Source organism: Oryctolagus cuniculus, chromosome 2 (genome assembly GCF_051225735.1).
Source record: "Oryctolagus cuniculus isolate XC-2025 breed Fujian yellow rabbit chromosome 2, ASM5122573v1, whole genome shotgun sequence".
Taxonomy (NCBI): domain Eukaryota; kingdom Metazoa; phylum Chordata; class Mammalia; order Lagomorpha; family Leporidae; genus Oryctolagus; species Oryctolagus cuniculus.
Window position 1 is genome coordinate 90,250,263 of NC_142868.1, and position 23,572 is coordinate 90,273,834.

Below are 23,572 nucleotides of genomic sequence, written 5' to 3' on the forward strand. Positions count from 1 at the left end.
GGGGAGCGAACAGGCAGGTGGGAGGTCTCTGTCTCTCTTCCTTTCAAACAAAATGAAAATAAAAGGAAATGGATGGGTAAAGGTAACAAGAAGCAGAATCCGTCCAGATGGCTCAGTGGCCGTGCCCCCCAAACCTGCGGGGCGTGCGTCATCTCGTGCACGCCTTCGCCGCTGAGACTTCCACGCGCGTTACCGAGCATAAGCAACACCTGTCACACTTGCAGAGCGAATTCCCTTAGTGGACTTCGGGCTTCCACGTGAAGACTGCAGCACGCCGCGGGAGAAGGGTGTCCTCCTCGTCCCCCCACCCGCTCGGACCCCTAGGTACTCTCGGGGTGCAGGGGGACAACATCATGACGTCTTTGGTGACGCCGTGTGGTTCCCATGGCGACTGTCATACTCCGCGCCGCTAAGAGCGGCTTCGGTCCGCCCTCGTCGGCCCACACAAGCGTGTGCAGACGGAAAGACGTTGGTGCCGGAGCCCCCCGCACCTGCGCTCCGTGTACCGGACCCGGCAGAGAAGTCCCGCAGCCCACGGGACCGCCGCCTGGCCGCCCCGGAGGTGCGACGGCCGAGGTCGCCCTCCCCGGCAGCCGAGAGCTCATTGGCGGGCGGTGTCGTCACTCAGTGACGTCACAGGGCGAGAGGTGGAGCCGTGGAGACCGGCTTCGGGCCCTTCTAGCGTGGGGGGCCCTGGGAGGACTGAGCGGGCCGTCCCCGGGAGCCAGGCCGAGGAGGTAGGGGTGCGGGGCCGAGTCTTTGCCCCTCCGGAGCCCGCCCCCTCGCCCACCACCGCCCAGGGGTCCCGGTGCGGCCGGCCTCACCCCTCGCCTTCCTTGGCACTGGACCTCGCCCCCCACCCCGCCCGGAGACGTGGGCGCCCCGCCTGCCTGCCCGCTTTCTCTTCCGCACCCCGCGGTCCCCGGTCACGTACCAGCGTCCTAGTTCCTGCTCCTGGCCCAACCCCGCACCAAACACCAACACCGCAGCCATCCACCTACTGACCGCCCCCCAACACACACCCACCCACCCACCAAACACACCCACGCCCACACCCAACACGCCCCGCACCATAAAACCAACACCGCAGCCATCCACCTACTGACCGCCCCCAACACACACACACCCATCCACCCATACTCACACCAAACACATACGCACACATACACACACCAAACACGCCCCGCACCATCAAACCAACACCGCAGCCATACACCTACTGACCGCCCCCCAAAATACACACACCCACACACGCCACACCATCCACCTACTGACCTCCCCCCAGAACACACACACACACACCAAACACGCCACGCGCACGAGAGCCGCTGGCTGCGGAAGCCGCGGGCGCGCTTTGCACCCGGTGGCGACGGGCCAGCCGCGCAGGTAACCCCGGGGACCCCGCGCTGGGCTGGCCGGGGGCGCGGCTGCCCGCAGCCCGGGGCGGGACAGCCCTTAACCGCCGCACGGGGTCCCGTCTCCCTGCAGCGGGACCTCATCCGCCGTTAGGCTGGGTTCAGAGGTTCTGAGCCCCTGTTATGGGCGCCGTGGTTGCGGTTCCCGCACAGGAGAGACCGCGGTACGCCTCCCCGCCACGGCTGCAAGGAAGCACAGCTGAAGGCCTGGGATGTTCTGGTCCACGGCTGCCCCCGGCCGCCCCCAGCAGAAGGGCGCCGCAGGCCGGGCGCAGGGTTCCCGGAAGCTCGGTTAGGGCCCTGGAGAACCCAGGGGAGACCGTTTTAGCTCCACGGGAACGCTGAAGTGGCTACCACGTGTATTCCTCGCTGTTACATAAGTGAGATTAGTGAGTACTGTCAGTCTTCCGCGGTTTAGAGCCGCTTGGCCAAATATGGAGCAAAGCTCATTGGAAACAAACCCGGAATATTTACTTTTCCACCTGTACACTACAGATAAGTGTGCCTTTCGCAGCTTCTTAAATACTTTTAGCCATTCGGATTAAGGTTAGTAAATACTTTCCACCAAAAATCAAAATATCTTAGAGGATCGGGTCATCTTCATGAGCAACAGCGTCTTGGAAACTTATTTCTGTGTTAGTATCTCCAGTGTACCATTCCCAAATCCAGAGCTAAGCAAACATGATTCAGGATTGTTGGAAATGAAGTGGAAATTTTGCACCCTGAATATGTAAATTTCTTTTGCAATAGCTAAAAAGACGCTTGATCCCTTTCAATGGATGTGCTTTCAAAACACTGAATTGTCTACTTCTTTTGTCTAGGTCCCTATGTTGACTAGTTGAGACAAAAGCAAATATGGCCCTCTACAGTTATAATTCACTCTTAGCCATTGTCCGAACCAGGTAAGCGTTGTCATCCCCCCATCCAGTATATATATATGTCCTTTCTTCTAGATGGGAAGTTTTAACTATATTGGTTTTTAGGAAGCTGACATTTAAATTTCCCCCACATTTTTTATATTCTTTGGAATCCAGACTGCTCTTGTAGCTGCTTGGTATAGGTTAGACAGAAGCGTGACTCCTGTGTGGTAAAGGATCAGTTGTATAAAGGAGTAAAGTGACTGGTAGGCAAGCATACTCCTGTCCCACTAAGGTCTGTTATTACTTATTCATAAGGACATTCACTGGGAACTTATTTTGTGCCCAGTGCACTGTACATTTTCCTTTTTGGCTATTCAAAAAAATTTTTTTATTATTTGGCATGCTTCAAGAATAGTCTGAAAGACTGGGAAGTCTTTGCCAACAGAAGTTACTTTGCCAGTAACTTTCTTTCTTTGCCTGGATCTGTCTTCTTTTTATTTTCAAATAATCTGATATGCTGGCTTCAATGAAAATTGTGGCTTTTTCAGTCCTAGAATGTAGAGATCAGTGGCTGGGCTGCCTGGTTCTTTTTTCTTTTTTAATTTAATTTTAATTTTTGGATTAATTTATCCAAAAGAGTTATGGGGGAGTGAGGGAGGAGAGAGACCAAATGCCTGCAACAGCAAGGGCTGGGCCAGGCCAAAGCTAGGGATCACGAACTCCATCCAGGTTTCCCTTATGGGTGGCAGGGTCCCAAGTACTTGAGCCATCATCTGCAGCCTTCCCAGATCCAAGAGCAGAAAGCTGGATGTGAGGTGGAGCAGCCAGCACTCAAACCAGCACTCTGATCCGGGATACTGGTCTCACAAGCAGTGGCTTACACCCTCTGTGTCCAGTTTGTATTCCTAATGTTCTTGGGGAATATTAGGTGATTGGCACTTCAGCTGTCAGTGCCTCTTGTTTGATGAGATTCATAGACATCTGGTAGGTAAAGCTGTATTTTATGATTGGTTTACTCCCCATGGGGACCTTGAAATGTTTCATCAAACCATTCCTTTTACCAGGAGAGTGGCTAAAGACACAAATCCTCTGCCCTTTTTTTGATAGTAGCTAGAAAAAACAATATCAAACCCTTTTTGGAACAATGTTTACTATTAGATTTTTTAGTGACTAGTCACAGAATTTCTAACTAGTAATAAAGCAATTCTTAGGAATTAGTTTATTAATAGCTCAGAGTATGTTGTTCAAACATAGGGCGTACTGTTTTTGAACTGGCGTAAAAAGTTATAGTTCACTCATTAGTAAACTTCTAAAATAGAGGCTTAAAAAGCATTGTTTTATTTCAATCAAATAAAATAAAATATTTCTTTAATGGGTAAGTGTGTGATAGTTTGTGCTAGCTCAGCAGAAGTTGCCATTTGTTCCAGATTCCCTGGCCATTTTGTGCGTCCTGCCTGCTCCTCTTACTCACCGTCACTTGGGTTTCTGCCCTTGCTGGATTCGCGTTTGAGGACATACACGAAGAACCGTGAAAGCAGGAAGGTATCCTGCCCCGGTCAGTTAGGCAACAACACACTCTGCTTACCAACTAGACTGACACAAGAGCTGCACACATCAGCGCCCTGGCTCCAAGAGAATCCTGGTAAATCCCAGCTGAGGCAGACCACAGAGAAGCCACAGGTGACCAGCCCTGAGCCCACACGGGAAACTGGGGCAAAGGTTAAAGGCGGAAAGCGATCGTACAGACAGATCATCGTGGATGAACTCAAGTATTACTACAACGGATTCTACTTGCTTTGGATTGACACCAAGGTCGCCACCAGAATGGTTTGGAGGCTGCTTCATGGACAGGTGCTGACCAGACGGGAGAGACGGAGGGTAGGCAAGATTCCCTTTCTTAGCAAGAAAATGTACAGTTAAAGTGAATATTTGCAAACAAACTCATATTTCAGGGTAAAAGTCCCCAAATGGGGCTAGTAACTGCTGGTGAGAACGAGTTTCTTACGAGTTTCCGTTAGTATGTCCATCTGCCTTGCTAGACAACTTCAGGCAGTGTGCTTACAGTCATTACACATTTGCCTGCAGAATAGCTGTAACTGTGTTTCAGCTTCTCTGAGGAGTTGAGAAGCTTCAGGTTTTATCTGTGTATCTGAAGTACAAACTGTTGTTAATATATGCAGCATATGCATTTAAAAATCAATTTAAATTGGCACTGTGTTATTAAAGTGTGGGCCCCCTAACTTAGTTGGAAGCTTTTATACCAATAGTAGGATTGTCATGATTTGCTTCAATATATCCTATAAATGTTACTTCAGATCTTCGGTGAGGAAAATTCCACCTTTCCAATCAGCTACAGAAACCTGTCTTGGGTGTTTACTTATTTTAAGATTTTATTTATTTATTTGAAAGAGTTACGGAGAGAGAGGGAGAGACACAGAGAGAGATCTCTTCCACCTGCTGGTTCATTCCCCACAATGGCCACAATGGCCAAGGCTGGGCCATGACGTCATTAGGAGCCAGGAGCTTCATCAGGGTCTCCCTTGTGGGTGGTAGGGTCCATCTTCTGCTGCTTTTCCCAGGCCTTTAGCAGGGCGCTGGATCCGAAGTGGAGAAGCCAGGACACGAACCGGCATCCATATGGGGTGCTGGAGTTGTTGGCGGTGGCTTTACCTGCTATACCACAATGCCAGCCGCCTGTCTTGGGTATTTAACTCTTTAGGAACAAGGCGTTTGGTGTTTGTTTGTTTTGTTTTTGTCTGAAAACAATGGAATGTATGTGTTTCATTCTTTAGCTATTGAGAACTTGTGCTGATTTCTTCCGTCTGGTTCCATTTATGGTGTTCATAATTGTACCCTTCATGGAATTCTTACTACCAGTGTTTCTGAAACTCTTCCCAGAAATGTTGCCATCAACTTTTGAAAGTGAATCCAAAAAGGTATGTGGGAGTTTTCTAAACCTTTTTTTTCTTAAAACAAAATAATGGACTTTATTTTGAGAACAATTTTTAGGTTTAGGGAAAAACTGGGCCGAAGGTACAGAGTTCCCATATGCCTTTCCTCCCGTATTATTAATCCCTGCGTTCCTGTGGGGTATGTTTGTTAGAACTGAAGAACCAGTGTTGACACATTATTAATTAAAGCTCATACCTACTTGACACTGGAGTTCACTCTGTGTTGTACATGTCTGTAGATTAAAAAAAAAAAAAAAAGATTTATTTCGGGCCGGCGCCGTGGCTCACTTGGTTAATCCTCCACCTGTGGCGCCAGCATCCCATATGGGCGCCGGGTTCTAGTCCCAGTTGCTCCTCTTCCAGTCCAGCTCTCTGCTGTGGCCTGGGAGGGCAGTGGAGGATGGCCCGGGTGCTTGGGCCCCTTCACCCGCATGGGAGACCAGGAAGAGGCACCTGGCTCCTGGCTTCGGATCGGCGCAGCACCGACTGTAGCAGCCATTTGGTGAGTGAACCAAGGGAAGGAAGACCTTTCTCTCGGTCTTTCTCACTGTCTACAACTCTACCTGTCAAATAAATAAATAAAATAAAAGATTTACTTATTTAAAAGGCAGAGTTACAGAGAGGCAGCGAAAGAGAGAGAGAGAGAGAGAGAGAGAGAGAGAGAGGTCTTCCATCCTCTGGTTCACTCCCCAGATGGCCGCAACGGCTGGAGCTGTGCTGATCTGAAGCCAGGAGCCAGGAGCTTCTTTCTGGATCTCCCACACAGGTGCAGGGGACCAAGGACTTGGGCCATCTTCTACTGCTTTCCCAGGCCATAGCAGAGAGCTGGATCAGAACTGGAGCAGCCGGGACTTGAACTGGCACCCGTATGGGATGCCGGCACTGCAGGCAGTGGCTATACCCACTATGCCACAGTGCCGGCCCAAGTCTGTGGATTTTACAAATGCATAATGTTATGTACCCACCAACACAATGTCATACGAAATAGCTTTGCTGCACTAGAAAATCTCTGGAGGTCCACCTCTTGGCCCCTCCCCTGCTCCTCCCCCAGCCCACAACAACCCCTGATCTTTTTTCTACCTCTAAGGTCTGTCTTTTCCAGGCTATCATAGTGTGCAGCTTTTTCAAATAGGCATCTTTGAGTTAGCACATGCATTTAAAGTTTCTCCTTGAGGTTAATGTTGTGGCATAAACTACCGCTTGGAGTGTGTCCGCATCCCGTATCAGAGGGCCACTGCAAGCCCCAGCTGCTCTACTTCCAACTCAGCTTCCTGCTAATGTAGCTGGGAAGGCAGCAGGTGATAGCCTACGTGCTTGGGTCCCTGCCACCCATATGGAGAACAGCATGGAGTTCCTGACCCCTGGCTTTGGCCTGTCCCAGCCGAGTGCTGCAGGAATCTGGAGAGTAAACCAGTAGATGGAAGATCTGTCTCTTTCTTTCCCTCACTCTCTGTCACTCTACCTTTTAAAATAACTCTTTTAAAAAAGATTTTTCCCTTGTCTTTTCATGGATCATTTCTTTTTATCACTAACAGTCCATTGTATGGACATACTACAGTTGTTGTTGTTTAATTTATTTCATTTTACTTGAAAAGCAGAGACAGAAATAGACAGATTTCTATCTGCTTGCAACAGCCAAGGTGGGGCTAGGACAACAGCCAGGAACTCCATCTGGATCTCCCCAGTGGGTGGCAGGGACCCAAGAACTTGAGCCATCATCTGCTGCCTCCCAGGGTCTGCATTAGCAGGAAGCTGGATCAGAAGCAGAGGCAGGACTTGAACCCAGGCACTCTGATATGGTTTGCGGGAGTATCAACCAGAATCTTAACCACTACACCAAATGCCTGCTCCTCTATTACATTTTTTATTCATTTACCTAATGAAGGACATTTCAGTTTCCTCCAGTTTTTGTTAATTATAAAGAAAACCGCTATAAACATTTATGTCCATGTCTTTCTATGGATATGGGCTTTCAACTCATTTGGGTAGATCCCTAGGAGAATAATTGCTTGATCATATAGTAAGGCTGTGTGTAGTTGTACAATAAATTGCTAAACTGTCTTCAAAGTAGCAGTACCATTCTGCACTGCTACCACTTAAGAATGAGTGTGCCTGGTCTAGCATTTCGTACTTGTTGTCTGTGTTTTGGATATAGACCATTCTAGTAGGTGTGTAGTGGGGTCTCATTTCAATTTGCAATTCCGTAATGGCATATGATACTCAGCTTGCCATCTGTGTATCTTCTTTGGTGCCTGGTTAGATATTTTGCTATTTTTTGTAGCAATTTTATATGGTTAAAGGTGGGTCAGAAGGCAGAGGTGGGACTAGGCCCCAGGCACTCAGCTATGGGCTGCAGGTGTCCCTAGCAGTGGTTGAACCCACTGCACCACAATGCCTGTCCCTGCCTACTTTTTAATTGGGTGGTTTTGAGTGCATTACATGTTTTGAATAAAAGCTCTCTATTAGATATGTACTTTGCCAATATTTTGTCGTAGTCTGTGGTTTAGCTTTTCATTCCTTTACAATGTCTTTCACAGAGCAATACATAGTTCAGCTTACAGCTTTCTTTCAGATATGCTTTTCGTGTTGTGGCTAAAACCTCATTGCCAAACCCAAGGTCACCTAGAGCGTTCTCTGGTTTTTCTTTTTGAGGTTATTAATTTTTCTTGTGTGTGTGTGTTTGTGAGAGAGTGTGTGTGTGTGTGTGTGATTCTTGTGATTCTTCCATGTGCTGGTTCATTCCCCAAATGCCTGCAGTAGCCACAGCTGGGCCAGGTAGGAACTCCATGGGTTCTCCTTGTGTGGATGGCAGGGACCCAAGTACCTGAGACATCATCGGCTGCTTCCCAGAGTGTGCATTAGCACAAATGCTACGTCAGAAGCAGAGAAGGGGCTCAATCCCAGGCATTCCAATACGGGATGTAGGCATCGTAAGTGGTGGCGTAACCAGCTATTCCACAGTGCTTGCCCTTTTCTCTTGTTGTCTCCAAGAGTTTTATAGTTTCTATTTAGGTCTGTGATGCATATAGAATTAATTTATGTGACAAGTGTAATGTTGAGATCTAGATTTTGTGTGTGTGGATCCAGTTTTCCCAGTACCACTTATCTAATATGTATGTGTTATATCTGAAAGGCATAGTGACACAGAGAGGGAAAGACAGAGAGCCTTCTCTCATCCATTGGTTCCCTCCGCAAATGGCCGCAACAGCCAGGGCTAGGCCAGGCTACAGCCAATAATTCCATCCCGGTCTACCAGGTGGGTGCAGGGCCCAAGCACTTGGGCCATCCATCACTGCCTCCCCAGACACATTAGCAGGGGGCTGATCAGAAGCAGAGCAGCTGGAACTGGAACAGGCGATCCAGACTGAGCTGCCAGTGTTGCAAGCAGCAGTTTAACTCACAGGACCACAACGCTCACCACTTCGTTGGAAAGACTATTTCTTGGGGCCAGCGCTGTGATATAGCAGGTTAAGCCTCCACCTGCAATGCCAGCATCCCATATGGGTGCCTGTTCGAGTCCCAGATGCTCTGCTTGGATCAGCTTCCTGCTAATGCACCTGGGAAAGCAGCAAAAGATGGCTTAAGTGCTTGGGCCCCTGCACCCACGTGGGAAACCTGGAAGAAGCTCCTGGCTCCTGGCTTTGGCCTGGTCCAGCCCTGGCCATTGCAGTCATCTGGAGAATAAACCAGTGGATGGAAGATTCTCTTTGTCTCTCTTCCTTTCTCTGTAACTCTGCCTTTCAAATAGATTAATATATATATATATACACAGAGAGAGAGAGAGAGAGAGAATCTTCCATCTACTGGCTCACCCTATGAAAGGCTGAAATGGCCAGATGGGCTGGGACAAATCCAGGAACTCAGGAACTCCATCTGGGTCTCCCACATGTATACAGGGGTCCAAGCACTTTGGGCTATCTTCTGCTTTCCTGGACGCATTAGCAGGGAGCTGGATCACAAGTGGAGATCTTGAACCAGTACCCATATGGGATGCTGGCATCACAGGCAGTGGCTTAACCCACTGTGCCACATGGTGGCCCCAGAAGATGAAATTTTCAGCAAGGGTGGGTGATAACTGTATCTGTGTTCTAGAAAAATCCTTTTGCTGGCAGGAAGCACGGAGGAGGCCTGAGCCACAGGAGGGAAGGCAACTTGAAAGCAGCTTTAATAGTCCACAGGAGAAACCACAGAGCCTCCATGATGACACTGACAATAGCAATACAGACTTGAGGACAGAGCTGAGATACTTTTAAAGGGTTACATTACAATACATTAAAGATAAAAATATTCAACTCTCTGACAGTGGTTCATTTACTTCAATTTAAAGTCATCAGAATCTGGAATTAATACCATATGAGGGGCCCGGCACTGTGGTGTGGCAGGTCAAGCCGCCACTTACAGTGCTGGCATCTCATATGGGCACCGGTTCAAGTCCTGGCTGCTCCACTTCCCATCCAGCTCTCTGCTATGGCCTGGGAAAGCAATAGAAGATGGCCCAAGTCCTTGGGCCCCTGCACCCATGTGGGAGACCCGGAAGAAGCTCCTGGCTCCTGGCTTCGGATTGGCGCAGCTTTAACTGTTGCGGCCAATTGGGGAATGAACCAGCAAATGGAAGACCTCACTATCTCTCTCTCTCTCTCTCTTTCTCCCTGCGTGACTATGATTTTCAAATAAATACATAAATCTTTTTTTTAAGAATTATTTTTTTATTTATTTGAAAGACATGGTTTGGTTCCTCTCTACCCTCCTGAAGTCTGGACCATTCTTTTCAATGTTTACTTATTTATTTTTACTTATTTTCATCTACTTGAAAGACATACACACGTATACACACACGGAGGGAGGGAGTGAAGGGGAGAGAGAGAGCGAGCGAGCTTGTTTTCTGACTCACTCCTCAAATGCTCTAGCAGCCAGGGCTGGGCCAGGCCTAGGCCTAGGCCTAACCCTAACCCTAACCCTAACCTCCTGAAACTCCATCTGAGTCTCCCTTGTAGATGGCCGGGGCCCACACCCTTGACCCTCTGTCTGCCTCCCAGGTGCATTACAGGAAGCTGGATCAGAAGCAGAGTAGCTGGGACTTGAGTCAGCATTTCAGAGATGAACGTGGGCATCCCAAGCAGTGGCTCAATTGACTGTGCCACAGCACCATCTCAAGCCCACGGTTATTCTGAAAATGGTCCCACACTGTTTCTGATGATGAACGAGGATGAAGGAATACTAGTCAATATAGTGTTTTGAGAGTGTGCATCTGTCTTCTGTGTAGTGCTTTGTTCATATCTGTTATAACGTTTAACTCACTGTATTATCATTAATTACATCTGTTTTCTATTTAAACTGCATGTTACGTTAGCATAATTTCCTAGTTTTCTTTGTAAAGCAAAATCCAAGGCCACTCAGACCAGTTTGACTTGACTAGCAGCCGAAATGGTTTGTACCAGGTTGTCTCATTCTAAATAATCACAAACCCACTCATTTAGAGGACATTTTGTATGCACCAAATGCCTATGATCAATGTATTAGTGAAAAATAAAAGGTATGATTAAGGTGACAAAAATTCCTCATAGAGACTACTTTTTATTTGCTCCAGTTCTCACATAACTCATTCAATTGGGCATGAAAATAATACATGATATAGGGATAAGCAATAGTGAGGTAATAGTCATTCTGATCTTTTTCAAGATTTATTTATTTATTTGAAAAGCAGATTGAGAGAGTGTGAAAGAGAGAGAGAGAGGTTCACTTCCCCAATGGCTGCAAAGGCCAGGGCTGGGCCAGACTGAACACAGGAGCCAGAAACTCCATCCAAGTACTTGGGCCATCTCCTGCTTTCTCAGGCACATTGACAGGGAGCTTGGTTGGAAGCAGAGCAACTGGGACTTGAACAGGTGCTCGATGTGGAATGCCAGCGTTACAAGCAGCTTAACCAGCTGAGCCACAACGCTGACCCCATTCTCATCTTTGTCTACCAAGTTGCAATCATGAAGGTTTTATTGATTTTGTTTCCCTTTCTATTAAGGAAGAAAAACAGAGAAAGAAAATGGCTGCAAAACTGGAACTAGCAAAATTTCTTCAAGAAACAATCACGGAAATGGCAAGGAGGAACAGAGCCCAGTTGGGAGATGCCTCCACACAGCTCTCATCCTATGTGAAACAGGTGTCAGCCTTTTATATAATACCATGTCTTTCAGGCTGGGAGTTACGTGAAAAATGCATGTTATCATCGACTTTCCAAATTGTTCACAGTCTTTGAAACCACAAATATGTAGTCATCAGCATACAGTATGTAAACATTTATAGTAGTTTGCAGAAAAGCCTTAAAATAATCAATGTATTGAAGATGATAACTTCTTGGAAAGAACAATGGAATTAGCACCAAACTGCTGGACTACTACTAATTTTTAGTTTGATTTCAGGCATATTTATTTATTCTTTGTACTTAGGATCCATTTCTAGATATCAGATACTTGTAGAGTCCACATATGCTTTTAAAAAAATTAAAAAAATTATTTGAAAGGCAGAGAGATGGTGAAGGAGAATGAGAGTGAGAGAAAAAGAGAGATCTTTCATGCTGGTTCATTCCCCAAATGCCTGCAGCAACCGGGGCTGGGTCAAGTCAAAGCTAGGGTCAGGAACTCCATCCTGGTCTCCTGAGCGCTTGGGCCATCAAATGCTACCTTCCCAGGCAATTAGCAAGAAGTTGGACCGGAAGCAAGCGGCACTCAGATATGGGATGCCAGTATTGCAAGTGAGGGCTTAGCCCACTGCACCACAACGCTGGCCCCAAGTCCACTCGTGATTTGATGTTTCTTGCAGACAGTCTACCAGGAAGGCCAAGTAAAGTAAGAGACACGCCTTCATTAGCCTCTTTGCCTACTGCCTAGGTCCAGACGGGCCACAAGCCCAGCACTAAGGAGATAGTTCGCTTTTCCAAACTCTTTGAGGACCAGCTCGCCCTGGTGCACTTGGACCGACCCCAGCTGGTCGCCCTGTGCAAACTGCTGGAGCTGCAGACCTTTGGAACCAACAACTTGCTCCGCTTTCAGCTGCTGATGACCCTGAAGTCTATAAAAGCAGATGATGAAGTAAGAGCTCCGCCGCCGTCACTGCAGGGGACTAGCGAGGCATCGGCAGAGATCTGGGGATGGGTCCGTGTTGAAGTGTTTTCTGTGGGGTCTGGTCATGACCTGTTCTGGCTCTCAAAAACCATTACCATGACAACTTGAACCTAGACTGCTCCTTTGGGGGCTTGTTTGTGGTACCCTGACCCGTTTGCAAGTGAGAACACCATCATAAGCAGTCATTTGGATGTCTTAGCTGGGCCTAAACTAAAGCAGTTAGGACCTGCTGGGAAGGAAATAGCAGCTCCACGGATTTCTTACAAGGCTCTACCCCCACACCTCTGCTCCCCTGCTGAGGAGCTGGTGCCAAAGTAAATATTTTGCTGAGTGAGCTGGCCTGGTGAGAAGGGGCAAAGCACAATGCGGAGCCTAGACGGCTTGGGGAATAAAGGCACCATTTGGACCATAACTACTAATTGGACTCCTTTTAAAAATGGAAAGAATGCCCCCTGAATCTGAATCAGCTGCTAGCAGGCCTTCTGCCCAGGGAGCAGGTTTCCCAGAACACGCAGAAAGCCTGAGCCCCTTGGCCGGCTTAGCCTGCAGAATTTGGGAATAAACACTAGTCCCAGGAGTGCCACGGTTTTGGGTCACACCAAAGAGAAACTGTGTTATTTATCGAAGGAGTTTTGTGGGCCAAGGAGTTAAAGCCATTTGTGGGCCAAGGAGTTAGGGCCATTTCTGGGGGCTTGGGGGGGGCAGCTGGAGGGGAGGGGAAATGGGAAGAGCCCCACTGGGACATGCAACAAATGGCCCATTGAAAGCTTTTCAAGTGAAATATTTTTCCTAATAACCCTTGAACTGCCATGAAAGGGAAAAGGAGTGGAGATGTCACAACTTGGAAAAGCCGCACATCAAGAGGGAAATAATCACTTTGCTGACAGAATGTTGGGGAGAAGTTATGTAAATATGTTATTAATACCTCTTGGCAGGATTCTCCCCCATCTCACTGTCACCTTCTTCGTTGTTTTTTTTTTTTTTGGGGGGGGGGGGGCTCCTGGCCTTTGCAGGAGCCAGTGAAAGGGACACAGTATCAAAGTGTCAGATTCTGTGTTTGACAGATTTGCTGGAATGTAGAGATTAGGTGAAACTGGAATCGGAAGATCCGGCACAGTTCCTTGCATTTCTTTTCTTTCTTTTTTTCCTTCAGATAATTGCCAAAGAAGGCTTGGGAACTCTGTGTGTGTCAGAACTACAAGCCGCCTGCAGGGCTCGAGGGATGATATCTCTGGGTCTCACGGAGGAGCAGCTGAGACAACAGCTCGCGGAGGCAAGTCGCCGTGCTCTCTGCACCAGAGCCCTGTGCCCTCATTTTGCAGACCTCGCTGTGTGGTTCCTGCCTTGCAGGTGAACTGTGTTACCTCCTCCGTCTTGCTTCATTGAGCACTGGGGCACTGAAGAAGCTGGGTTTGTCTTTCACTCAGGGACAGGGTACCACACTCGTGTTCCACTGATGGGTTACAAAGTACCATACCCTTAGAGGTTTAAAACAACACCCACTTCTCAGCTCTCAGTTCCACAGGTCAGAAGTATGGACTACATTCCTTCCCGGAGGCCTGTGGGTAAAGGACCTGCCTCCAAGCTCTGCCCTTTGTTGAACTTAGCTCCTTGCAGCTGTAGGTCTGAGGTCCTTATTTCCTCACTGGCTACCAGGTCCTGGCTACTGTCAGCTCCTAGAGGCCACCTGTTTTCCTTACCTCTTGGCCCTCTTCGTTTGCAAAGCCAGCAAATGCCAAATTTCCAGCTTCAAACCCAACTTCCCTTTTGACCTCTAGCTAGCCCGATTTAAAAGTCTCTTGTGATAAAGGTCCACCCAGATAACTTCCTTGTCTTGAGGTCAATTGACAGGGCCAACGCTGTGGCATAGCAGGTAAAGCTGCTGCCTGCAGTGCCGGCATCCCATTTGGGCATTGATTCGAGACCCAGCTGCTCCACTTCCTATCCAATTTTCTGCTATCGCCTGGGAAAGCAGATGGCCCAAGCCCTTGGGCCCCTGCACCTGTGTGTGAGACCTGGAAGAAGCTCCTGGCTCCTGGCTCCGGATCAGCCCAGCCCTGGCCATTGCAGCATCTTGGAAGTGAACCAGTGGGTGAAAGACCTCTCTCTCTCTGCCTCTGCTTCTCTGTGCTCTTCCTCTCTGTAACTCTGTCTTTCAAATACATAAAATAAATTAAAAAAAAAAAAGGGGTCAACTGACTTGGAACCCTGATTCTGTCTGCAAAATCCCTTCATTAAAGTGCCCAGAAGAGTGCTTGAGTAACTGGAGAAGGCATAGGCACACCAGGGAAGGCTATGGAATCTTATAGTAACTTTAAAAAAATTATTTATTCATTTATTTGAAAGGCAGAGTTACAGAGAGAGGAAGAGGCAGAGAGGCAGAGAGGCAGAGAGGCAGAGAGAGAGAGAGAGAGAGAGAGAGAGAGTCTTCCATCCTCTAGTTCACTCCCCCAAATGGCTGCAATGGACAGAGCTAGGCCCATTCAAAGCCAGGAGCCAGGAACTTCTTCTGGGTCTCTCACACAGGTGCAGGGCCCAAGAACTTGGGACATTTTCTACTGCTTTCCCAGGCCATAGCAGAGAGCTGGATCAGAAGTGGAGCAGCTGGGACTCGAACCAGCACCCATATGGGGTGCCGGCACTGGAGCCCAGAGCTTCTTCTGAGTCTCCCATGTGGATGCAGGGGCCTGAGTGCTTAGGCCATCTTCCCCTGCTTTCCCAGGCACATCAGCAAGGAGCTGCATTGGAAGCGGAGCAGGTGGGACTTGAATCAGTGCCCATATGGAATGCCAGCATGGCAGACAGAAGCTTAATCTGCTATGCCACAATGCCAGTCCCAATATTCTTTATAGATACTTAAAAAGGGATAGATCTACATCTTCTGATGTGAATCAGTGTCCAAGATACTTCAGTGGAAAAAAAAAAAGGCAAAAAGGCAAAATGCTTGCCTACCCTTATGTCATCCTTTGTGTAAAGATAACACACACATATGTATGTATAGGATATCTCTGGAAGATTATACAAGGAACTGGTGGTTACATCTAGGCAAGAGGGTAGCTGGAGAACAGGAAGAGAAGGCAGACTTATTTTTATCAAATACATTTACATTTTGAATTTTGTCTCATGTGTGCATTATTGATTCAGAATGTTTTTTAAAAAGCTTGGCCGGGGGCTGATGCTGTGGCATAGTGGGTAAAGCCACTACCTAAAGTGACCACATCCCATATGGGCGCCAGTTTGCATCCCCCTTGCCCCACTTCCAATCCAGCAGCAGCAGCAGATGGTCCAAGTCCTTGGGCCTCTGCACTCACGAGCAGGAAGAAAATCCTGGCTCCTGGCTTTGGATCAGCTGAGCTCTGGCTGTTCTATTTGGGGAGTGAACCAGCGGATGGAAGACCTCTCTCCATCACTGCCTCTCTCTGTAACTCTTTCAAATAAATAAAATCTATTTATTTATTTGGCAGGTAGAGTTACACACACACACACACACACACACACAGAGAGAGAGAGAGAGAGAGAGAGAGAGAGAGAGAGAGAGAGAGAGAGAGAAAGGTCTTCCTTCCATTGGTTCACCCCTCAAATGGCCACCACGGCCGGAACTGGGCCAATCTGAAGCCAGGAGCCAAGAGCTTCTTCCTGGTCTCCCATGTGGGTGCAAGGGCCCAAGCATTTGGACCTCTAAATAAAATCTTTCAGCCGGCGCCGTGGCTCAATAGGCTAATCCTCCACCTTGCGGCGCCGGCACACCGGGTTCTAGTCCCGGTTGGGGCGCCGTATTCTGTCCCGGTTGCCCCTCTTCCAGGCCAGCTCTCTGCTATGGCCAGGGAGTGCAGTGGAGGATGGCCCAGGTGCTTGGGCCCTGCACCCCATGGGAGACCAGGAAAAGCACCTGGCTCCTGGCTCCTGCCATCGGATCAGCGCGGTGCGCCGGCTGCAGCGGTGGCCATTGGAGGGTGAACCAACGGCAAAGGAAGACCTTTCTCTCTGTCTCTCTCTCTCACTGTCCACTCTGCCTGTCAAAAAAAAAAAAAAAAAATCTTTCACATAAGAGAAAGCTTGGCCAATATGATGAGGTTGACTATTCTCTCATGTTATTTTTTGTCTAAGGGAACACTTAGCTGCTGCGATGCACAGCTGGGCTGAGTTCAGTGGAACTCTCCCTCCCCAATCTGAGAGTGACCACATGTCAGAGGGTGGGCAGTGCAAGGGAAACACATGGAACCCAGATCAAAAGTCGGGAGGCTGGCGTCCTTATCTCCATCCCACCTTGGGGTGTCAGCATGAGCGGGGGCAGAGGGGAGTTGCTGGCCGGGGCCATTTGTGGCTCTGTCATTCTGAGAGTTGATCATTGTTTATCCCCCTCCTTCTCCAGTGGCTGGATCTCCACCTGAAGGAGAATGTCCCTCCTTCTCTATTGCTCCTGTCCCGCACCTTCTACCTGATAGATGTGAAGCCGAAGCCAATTGAGATACCGCAAAGTGGGGAGGTGAGTCACTGGATTCAGAGAGTCCAGATTCCACCAAAACTGGGCCTCTCCACAATGTTCTCCTTAGAGCCACAGCAGGTGCTGCTTTTGCAGGTTGACCCAACTGGCTTTAAAGTCTTTTAAAAATTCTTGAGACAATGAAAGCCACTTACACCACCTCTAGCCATAGTGCTGCTATCTTTTTTAAAAAAGATTTATTTTATTTGAAGTTAGAAAGAGGGGGAAAGATGGGGTGGAGGGAGGGAGGGATGAGGGGGGGAGAGGGAGGGAGGGAGGGAGAGGGAGAGGGAGAGGGAGAGGGAGAGGGAGAGAGAGAGAATCTTCCATCTGCTGGTCTGCTCCCTAGATGGCTGCAGTGGCCAGGGCTGAGGCAGGTGGGAGCCAAGAGACAGGAGCTTCATTCAGGTCTCCCACATGGATGCAGGAGCCCAAACACTTGAACCATCTTCTGCTGCTTTTCCAGGCCGTTAGCAGGGAGCTGGATTGGAAGTAGAGCAGCCAGGACTCAACCAGTGCCCATACAGGATGCTGGCGTCGCAGGCCATGGCTTTGCCCACTACTCCACAATGCTGGTTCTTTTTTCTTCATCACCTGTTCTTCGTTAGCAGACACTTGCTGCTCTTGTTCCTTTTAAACTCAATGGTTCTTGTTCTTTTGTATCTATTTCTTTTGCCCAGATTCCTATTTTTAAAATATTTTTTATATTATTTGAGAGGCAGAGACAGACACATAAAGATCGTCCATCTGTTGGTTCACTCTCAAAACGCCCACATCCTGGGCTGAGCGAGGCTGAAGCCAGGAGCCCAGGCGTCGATCTGTATCCCCTGTGTGGGTAGCAGGGACCCAAGCATTTGAGCTGTCTGTTACTTCCCAGGGTGTGCATTAGTAAGCAGCAGGAATTGGAAGTGGAGTGGAAACTCAAAGCATCTAGTCGTGGGATGTGATGTCCAGAGTGGCATCCTAACCCCTGTGCCAGTCTGCCCCCAGACTCCTGTTTTTAAGCAGTGGATGACTAAACTAGAATGTAAAGTTTCTGTCTTCCTTTAACTCATTTCCTTCATCATTTTTTGCCTGTATCTCAGCAACTTTTTTCCTCCTGGTATTTCACTGAAGAACCTAGGACTGACCCAAGCACTAGAGTATCTTGGCATGGGCTCATCAGAAATGGCCTCTCAGCAGCACGTGACCATTCAAGTTCTTGGGTCCCTGCTACTCATGTGAGAAACCAGGATGGAGTTTCTGCCCCCTGGCTTTAAACCCAGCCCCAGCCACTGTGGGCGTCTGGGGACTGAACCAGTGTATGGAAGACCTCTCTGTTCTCTCCCTCACTCTGCCTTTCAAATAAACTTCCATTTGACCTGGTACCTCTGTGCAAGGAAGGAAAGGCCATTGTAGAAGATGTTGCCCATGTGGTTCAGCTCATTCATCTACATACCTGGAATGAGGGCCAATCATTTGTGGTCTTAGTTATGTTGTTGACTCCTAGGACAAGCCAAGGGGAACTATTTGAAGTCCAGCATGAAAAAAGTTACTTCAGGAAAGCCCACCTTGCTTTCTCTTTCCCTGTTCTCAGAGAGTAAGCTGAGTAGAGGAGGCTTTGTCCTGGGTGGATTTTAGGGACACTGTGAGAAGTTTTGGAGGAAAGGCCATGTTCCAAAAAAGCAGGCATCATCTGGGTCCTTGCTGATCAGACTCCCAGCTCCAAGGGAACTGGTACCCTGCTAGGGATGCCAGTCCCACATGCAAAATAAAAGCCTGTAGCATGCTGGACTGTGTAAAGAATTTAGACATCAAACTGAACATACCAGTTGACAGCCTCTTTTAGGTGACTGGCTACCTGTTAAGTAAATAAGACAAATTTCTAATTTATTATTAGATACTAAAAATAGAAATCAATTTTGACAAGTTACACCAAGATTATTACAAACCGATGAATGATGGACAAATGGCAACTTATTTTATTTATATATTTTTTGGAGGAAGAATAGGACCAGAATTGGCAGTCAGTAGCTTGTTAATGACTGAGGATTTTAAACACTGGAATCTAATTAGGATTTAACTTTGGAATATAGAGTACTCAAAACTCAAAGAAGAATAATGCTAAGTTGTTATTTCAGGGACATATTTCATTTGTTACTCATGAAGGGTGTAGTCAGAGGAGGAAGTTGGGAGATTTGGTGGAAGGCAAATTGTGTTAAAAGGCCTTGACTACTGCAAAAGAGCTTCCGCATTTCAGGGAGAGCAGAAAGATGATGCTTATATAAGGTATTTCTCTCCCAAGGCTCCAAAGACAGATGTTCCTACGGCATCGCCTGCTTCCTCTGAGTCAAAAGAGAACATGGTGGACCCTGCCTCTCAGCTAAAGGGCACTAAGGTTAGCCCAGCTACTTTGCATTTGATGAGGACATAAAGTGAAAATAACAGTGTGCTAATTTCCTCTATTTTTAATCCCTTTGACAAAACCAAATTTCAATATGGTAGTGTTCCTCAATGAGAAATACTCACTGTACTGTTTGACCTATTTCTAAGAACTTCCAGCATCTGGCTATGGGTGACTAGCTTCCCCACCCTCTTGACTCCTGTACCAGAATATGAAAATAGCTGTTACAAGTTCCCAGTAGTCACAGCGCTCTCCCACTCACTTCTGATGTTTAAGGATGAAGAACTCAGACAAGTGCCACCACCGGTATCACCACCACCTATCAAACCGTCAACACCTATTCCATTACCTGAAGGACCCATCAGTTCTTCTAAAGAAGCTGTAAGTGTCTAAAAGAAGAAATCCCTCTTCCTATAATTTATCTTTAATGGCAGTAAGAATCTAGAACTCTAACTATTGCAAAACCCAGCAAGATTTTTCCTGTTGTCCAAACAGGAAGCTGTAGGCTGAACTATAGTCATCTTGTAACCACTGTATTTTTTTTTAACTTCAATTATCCTAGAGTGAAAAACAGAAAAATTATCAACCAATGCAAGTGGTGAAGCAGACCTAAACATCTTAAATCTAAAAGCTAATTACAGTATAGGCAGGTCCCGATTTCCTTACGTACCAGATGGAAATCGTTTCCATATGCTGTGACTTACACAGGCTCCTGATGTCAGGGAACACTAGCAGAAAGGCAATTCAAATTTTAGGAGAAATGTGTGTAGATAAGATATTACTTATGTATCCACTCTGCCTGCTTGGGTGAAGAAATCTGGGGCTAGAGCGGAAAGCATGACACAAGTAAACAGTGGGGAGGCCCCGGGAGAGTTGAGTCACCGAGCAGCTCCTGAGGCGCAAAGGCACTGTTGGTAGATTGCGACCGTAAGCACCACCGTGAGCACCGAGCGCACGCTGGGCTCGGCCTCCAGAACACAGCGAGGCAAGGGACCTTGTTTGGGCCTATCTTCATCACCAAGGTAAATCAGCGACTGACTTGACTTCTGTGGTCTGCCGCTGTTTTGATTATAATGAAAGAGGGTTTCTTCCTCCAGAACTTTCCCCCCATAGCTGTAACCCATGCCTGGGAGTCCTTATGTTTTATTCCTAGACACTCCAAGCCAAATCACAGAAGACATCCCAGAACAGCAAGGCTAGTTCAAAGGGAGCCTAAGGACGCCGTGAGGACCAAGCTCACTCTCTCCAGCTTCCAGCCCTCAGCAGCGGCACCCATCCGGGACCTCCCAGCTACGACTGACTGTGTGTGACTGGAGACAGAGGGGTTCAGTCCTTGGTGGCCTCATAACCATTCCCGATGATGTTGGCAGCAAGACTAGGTTGAGAGCATGTGGATGGATAGGACTGCCAAGTTCATCTCCTCTGTACCACCGGGGATCCCACCAGACCGTGTGAACCCCTCCACCCACCCACACCCCCACTGTGCGGTCTGCAAATAGTGCACATCTGTGCATGCCCGTGAGGGGAAATGGTTTGCATAATGGACTCGGCCTGGCACCTTAACATACCTCTGCTTCCCATGGCCTGGAATCCAAGTTAAGAACTCAGGAAGCTCCAAACCCCATTTTAAGAGCACCTGGCCAACTATTCCAGAATGCCACATACATGACAGTGGCTTTGAAAACAGAAGTGCCTTCTGAAACAGGACAATTCAACTCCCCAGGAAGTCTCTCTGGAAAGAAAGGGCTCACTTCTTAGAGGAGAAAATGAGGAGTTAAGAGACTGGCAGTCAAAAAAGGTTTGGCTATGGCTTAGCTGTTCTGACTGACCTCTTCCTCTGGGGCCTGCAGAGGCTACAGGAATCTGGGAGGTGGCCACTATCCCAGCACATGTGGCTTTCATTAGCCACCATTTTGTAGGGAACATAATTAAGGGTTTAAGGCTTAACCATTTGTTTGTGCTGAGTGTGTTTCTGGTCGGTTTGTCTTTCACAAGTAAGACTATTAGTCAGTCACGGGGCTCTTACAGCCGGAGATGATCCTTGTGCTCCCCAGGAACAAGTATTCCATTCAGACTGACGTTCAGTTGCTTTTAGTGTTGTTAATACTGACAGCAGCTGACCAGGAACTTTTCTTACCTGGGGAAGCTGTTAGAAGGGAAAAGGTATTTTGGCCTGTGGGCGATTGAAATTAGATTTCTTTACTTGTTGTGAAACTGAAGGCAGTTACACGGGATCCCATTAAACCAAAAAGAAAACTCCACTCTGCCCAGTCTGGGATCACCTAAACGAGAAATGTCACTAGCAAAGGTGCATTCTGGGATGCTTCCTAAACTACTCTATCAGGGGACAAGCCCCTCCTCCACTCCCATCCCCACCCCTGCCCGCAAACGAAACAACTCCAGTCCTCGAGGTGACCAGTCCCCATGGATCCTGCCACCGGCCTGGCGAGGCCACTCACAATAAATCTCCGCACCTTCAAGATGCTAGGTGTTTATTTCAGGTGTGTAAGTGTGGGGAAGGTATCAGTAGTTCAGCTGCTCAGTCCTGCTTCCGCTGAGTTATTTCCACATGCTGTTGGCCTGTCCTGCAATTTTTTCTGGCTCACTCTGTGAGCAGAATGGGAATGGTTAGGTCAAGGGACCCTGGTCTTGTGTTTTTGCTGAAGCTTGGCATGGGAGACGCCTGACACACCTCTTCCCATTCTTGCAACAGCAGGAAGTCACAGATGTTGCTTTGCTCTTATCACTAGGGTGCTCAGTGACTGGGTTCTACCATTATTAGACAGAATCCCATGCTGAAACCTAGCTGGTGGTGGCTCCAGTAAGTTACCAACAGCCAGCTCAGTTACCGGGGTGGGGTGGGGCAATGCCTGATTTGTAGCACTTACAGCCTCCCACCGTGGGAGATGTCAAGCTGTCAAAACCAAGTCACTGAACAATGCAGCTGGGAAGAGGTGCACACAACCGGTTCTTGAGAGCCAGCTCCAGAACACCCCCGCCCTGGCCCTCCTGGAGTAGATAGTTAAACCCACTGAACTGGCTGGGCACCAAGTTCCCCAAATACATCACTCTGAGGTGTCAAGACTTGGATCTGGGCAGCAGTACAGTATAAACGGTCCCGAACACTGGTGCCCATCTAGAGGGAATCCGCCCTGACCTGCTGCCTACCCTCTTCCTGGCTCTTACCACAGCGGAGGGGTGGAAAGCTGTCAGGAGGCTCCCAAGCTTTCCCCTTCCCCAGCTCTCTACCCTGCCCGACACACAGATGCCTTGGCTCGACCAGCTGCCAATAACCTCACCAGGCAGTTTAGGAATTCTTTATCCTTTTTCACTTGCAAGGTAGAGACAGATCTCCCACTGACTGGTTCACTCCCAAAACGCCTTCAAGAGCTATTGTTGGGCCAAAGCTGAGAACTGGGCTTCTCATGAGGGTGAACTTAAGTACTTGGGCCATCATCCCTTGCCTTCCATTAGCAGGAAGCTGGAGTTGGAAGCAGAAACTTGAACCCAGGCCCTCCGAGGTGGGATGCAGGTATCCCAAGCAGCTTCTGCATTCCTATGCCTAATGCCCAACCAGATTTCTGTGCTTTTAGTGCTAAAACCTAGGTTTAAAGATTTCCCATCCACCACCAGCACATGTTAGTATGCAGGCAGCTCAGACTTGAAAGGCTGGCCCATGAGCTGATGTTGACTGAGCATTTAGCTTGCTGGCTCCCCCCAGTGGCAGCTGACAAACACAGCGACTTCATTACCATTAAGATAAAATTTCTGCTTCTTCTGATACTCAATCTTACTTACCTGCGATCAATACATTACATTAGCAGTGCCAAGGGACTGATGATCCCCAGCCTACAGCAATTAGGAGAGGCGGGACGGCAATGGATGAATGCCGTGCTGATCCCAGGCCCCAGCCTTAACCCTCAGGAAACCAGAGAGATTCACTGCCTTGACAGAAGTCTTCATTACAGACTGGATTCCTTCCCCAGGAGACCCAATCTGGTCATCTAAGTAAAATGGCCATTTCATTTTCTCTCAGGTCAATGTCACTACCTTTTATCTGACAGCCAGCCAGGTCTCTGGGGATCCTTGCGGGTGACTTGAGCAGCAACAGCAAGGACATCACTGTCACAAATAACAGTGCCTTCTACTTCTCTAGTGCCGCTGCTGAAAGCACACACAGGTCTTCGCAGGTTCTCCACGCACTCACACCACCAAGGGCCAAGGCAGAAATCACCGCCGCCATACAAGGGAGACATGCCACCCTTCGGTCTTGGAGGGAAATGATTTTGAGAGCTAAAATCCACTTCCTAGCTCTGTTCACCCAATCATGCCCTCTTTAAACATAAATGCTAACATTTACAGACA

The 23,572-nt window shown here is 48.2% G+C and overlaps 1 protein-coding gene across 1 annotated transcript; it reads left to right on the forward strand.

Annotated features, from left to right (window-relative positions):
• Positions 1 to 631: 631 nt before the first annotated feature.
• On the forward strand, positions 632 to 21,681 carry LETM2 (leucine zipper and EF-hand containing transmembrane protein 2). Its single transcript, XM_051832349.3, has 11 exons — positions 632 to 737; positions 2,237 to 2,317; positions 3,703 to 4,153; positions 5,068 to 5,211; positions 11,243 to 11,380; positions 12,108 to 12,308; positions 13,495 to 13,614; positions 16,714 to 16,827; positions 19,109 to 19,201; positions 19,484 to 19,588; positions 20,361 to 21,681. Exons 2-11 carry the CDS (start codon positions 2,271 to 2,273, stop codon positions 20,421 to 20,423), a joined length of 1,476 nt encoding a protein of 491 aa, XP_051688309.2. The 5' UTR covers positions 632 to 737; positions 2,237 to 2,270; the 3' UTR covers positions 20,424 to 21,681.
• The last annotated feature ends 1,891 nt before the right edge of the window (positions 21,682 to 23,572 follow it).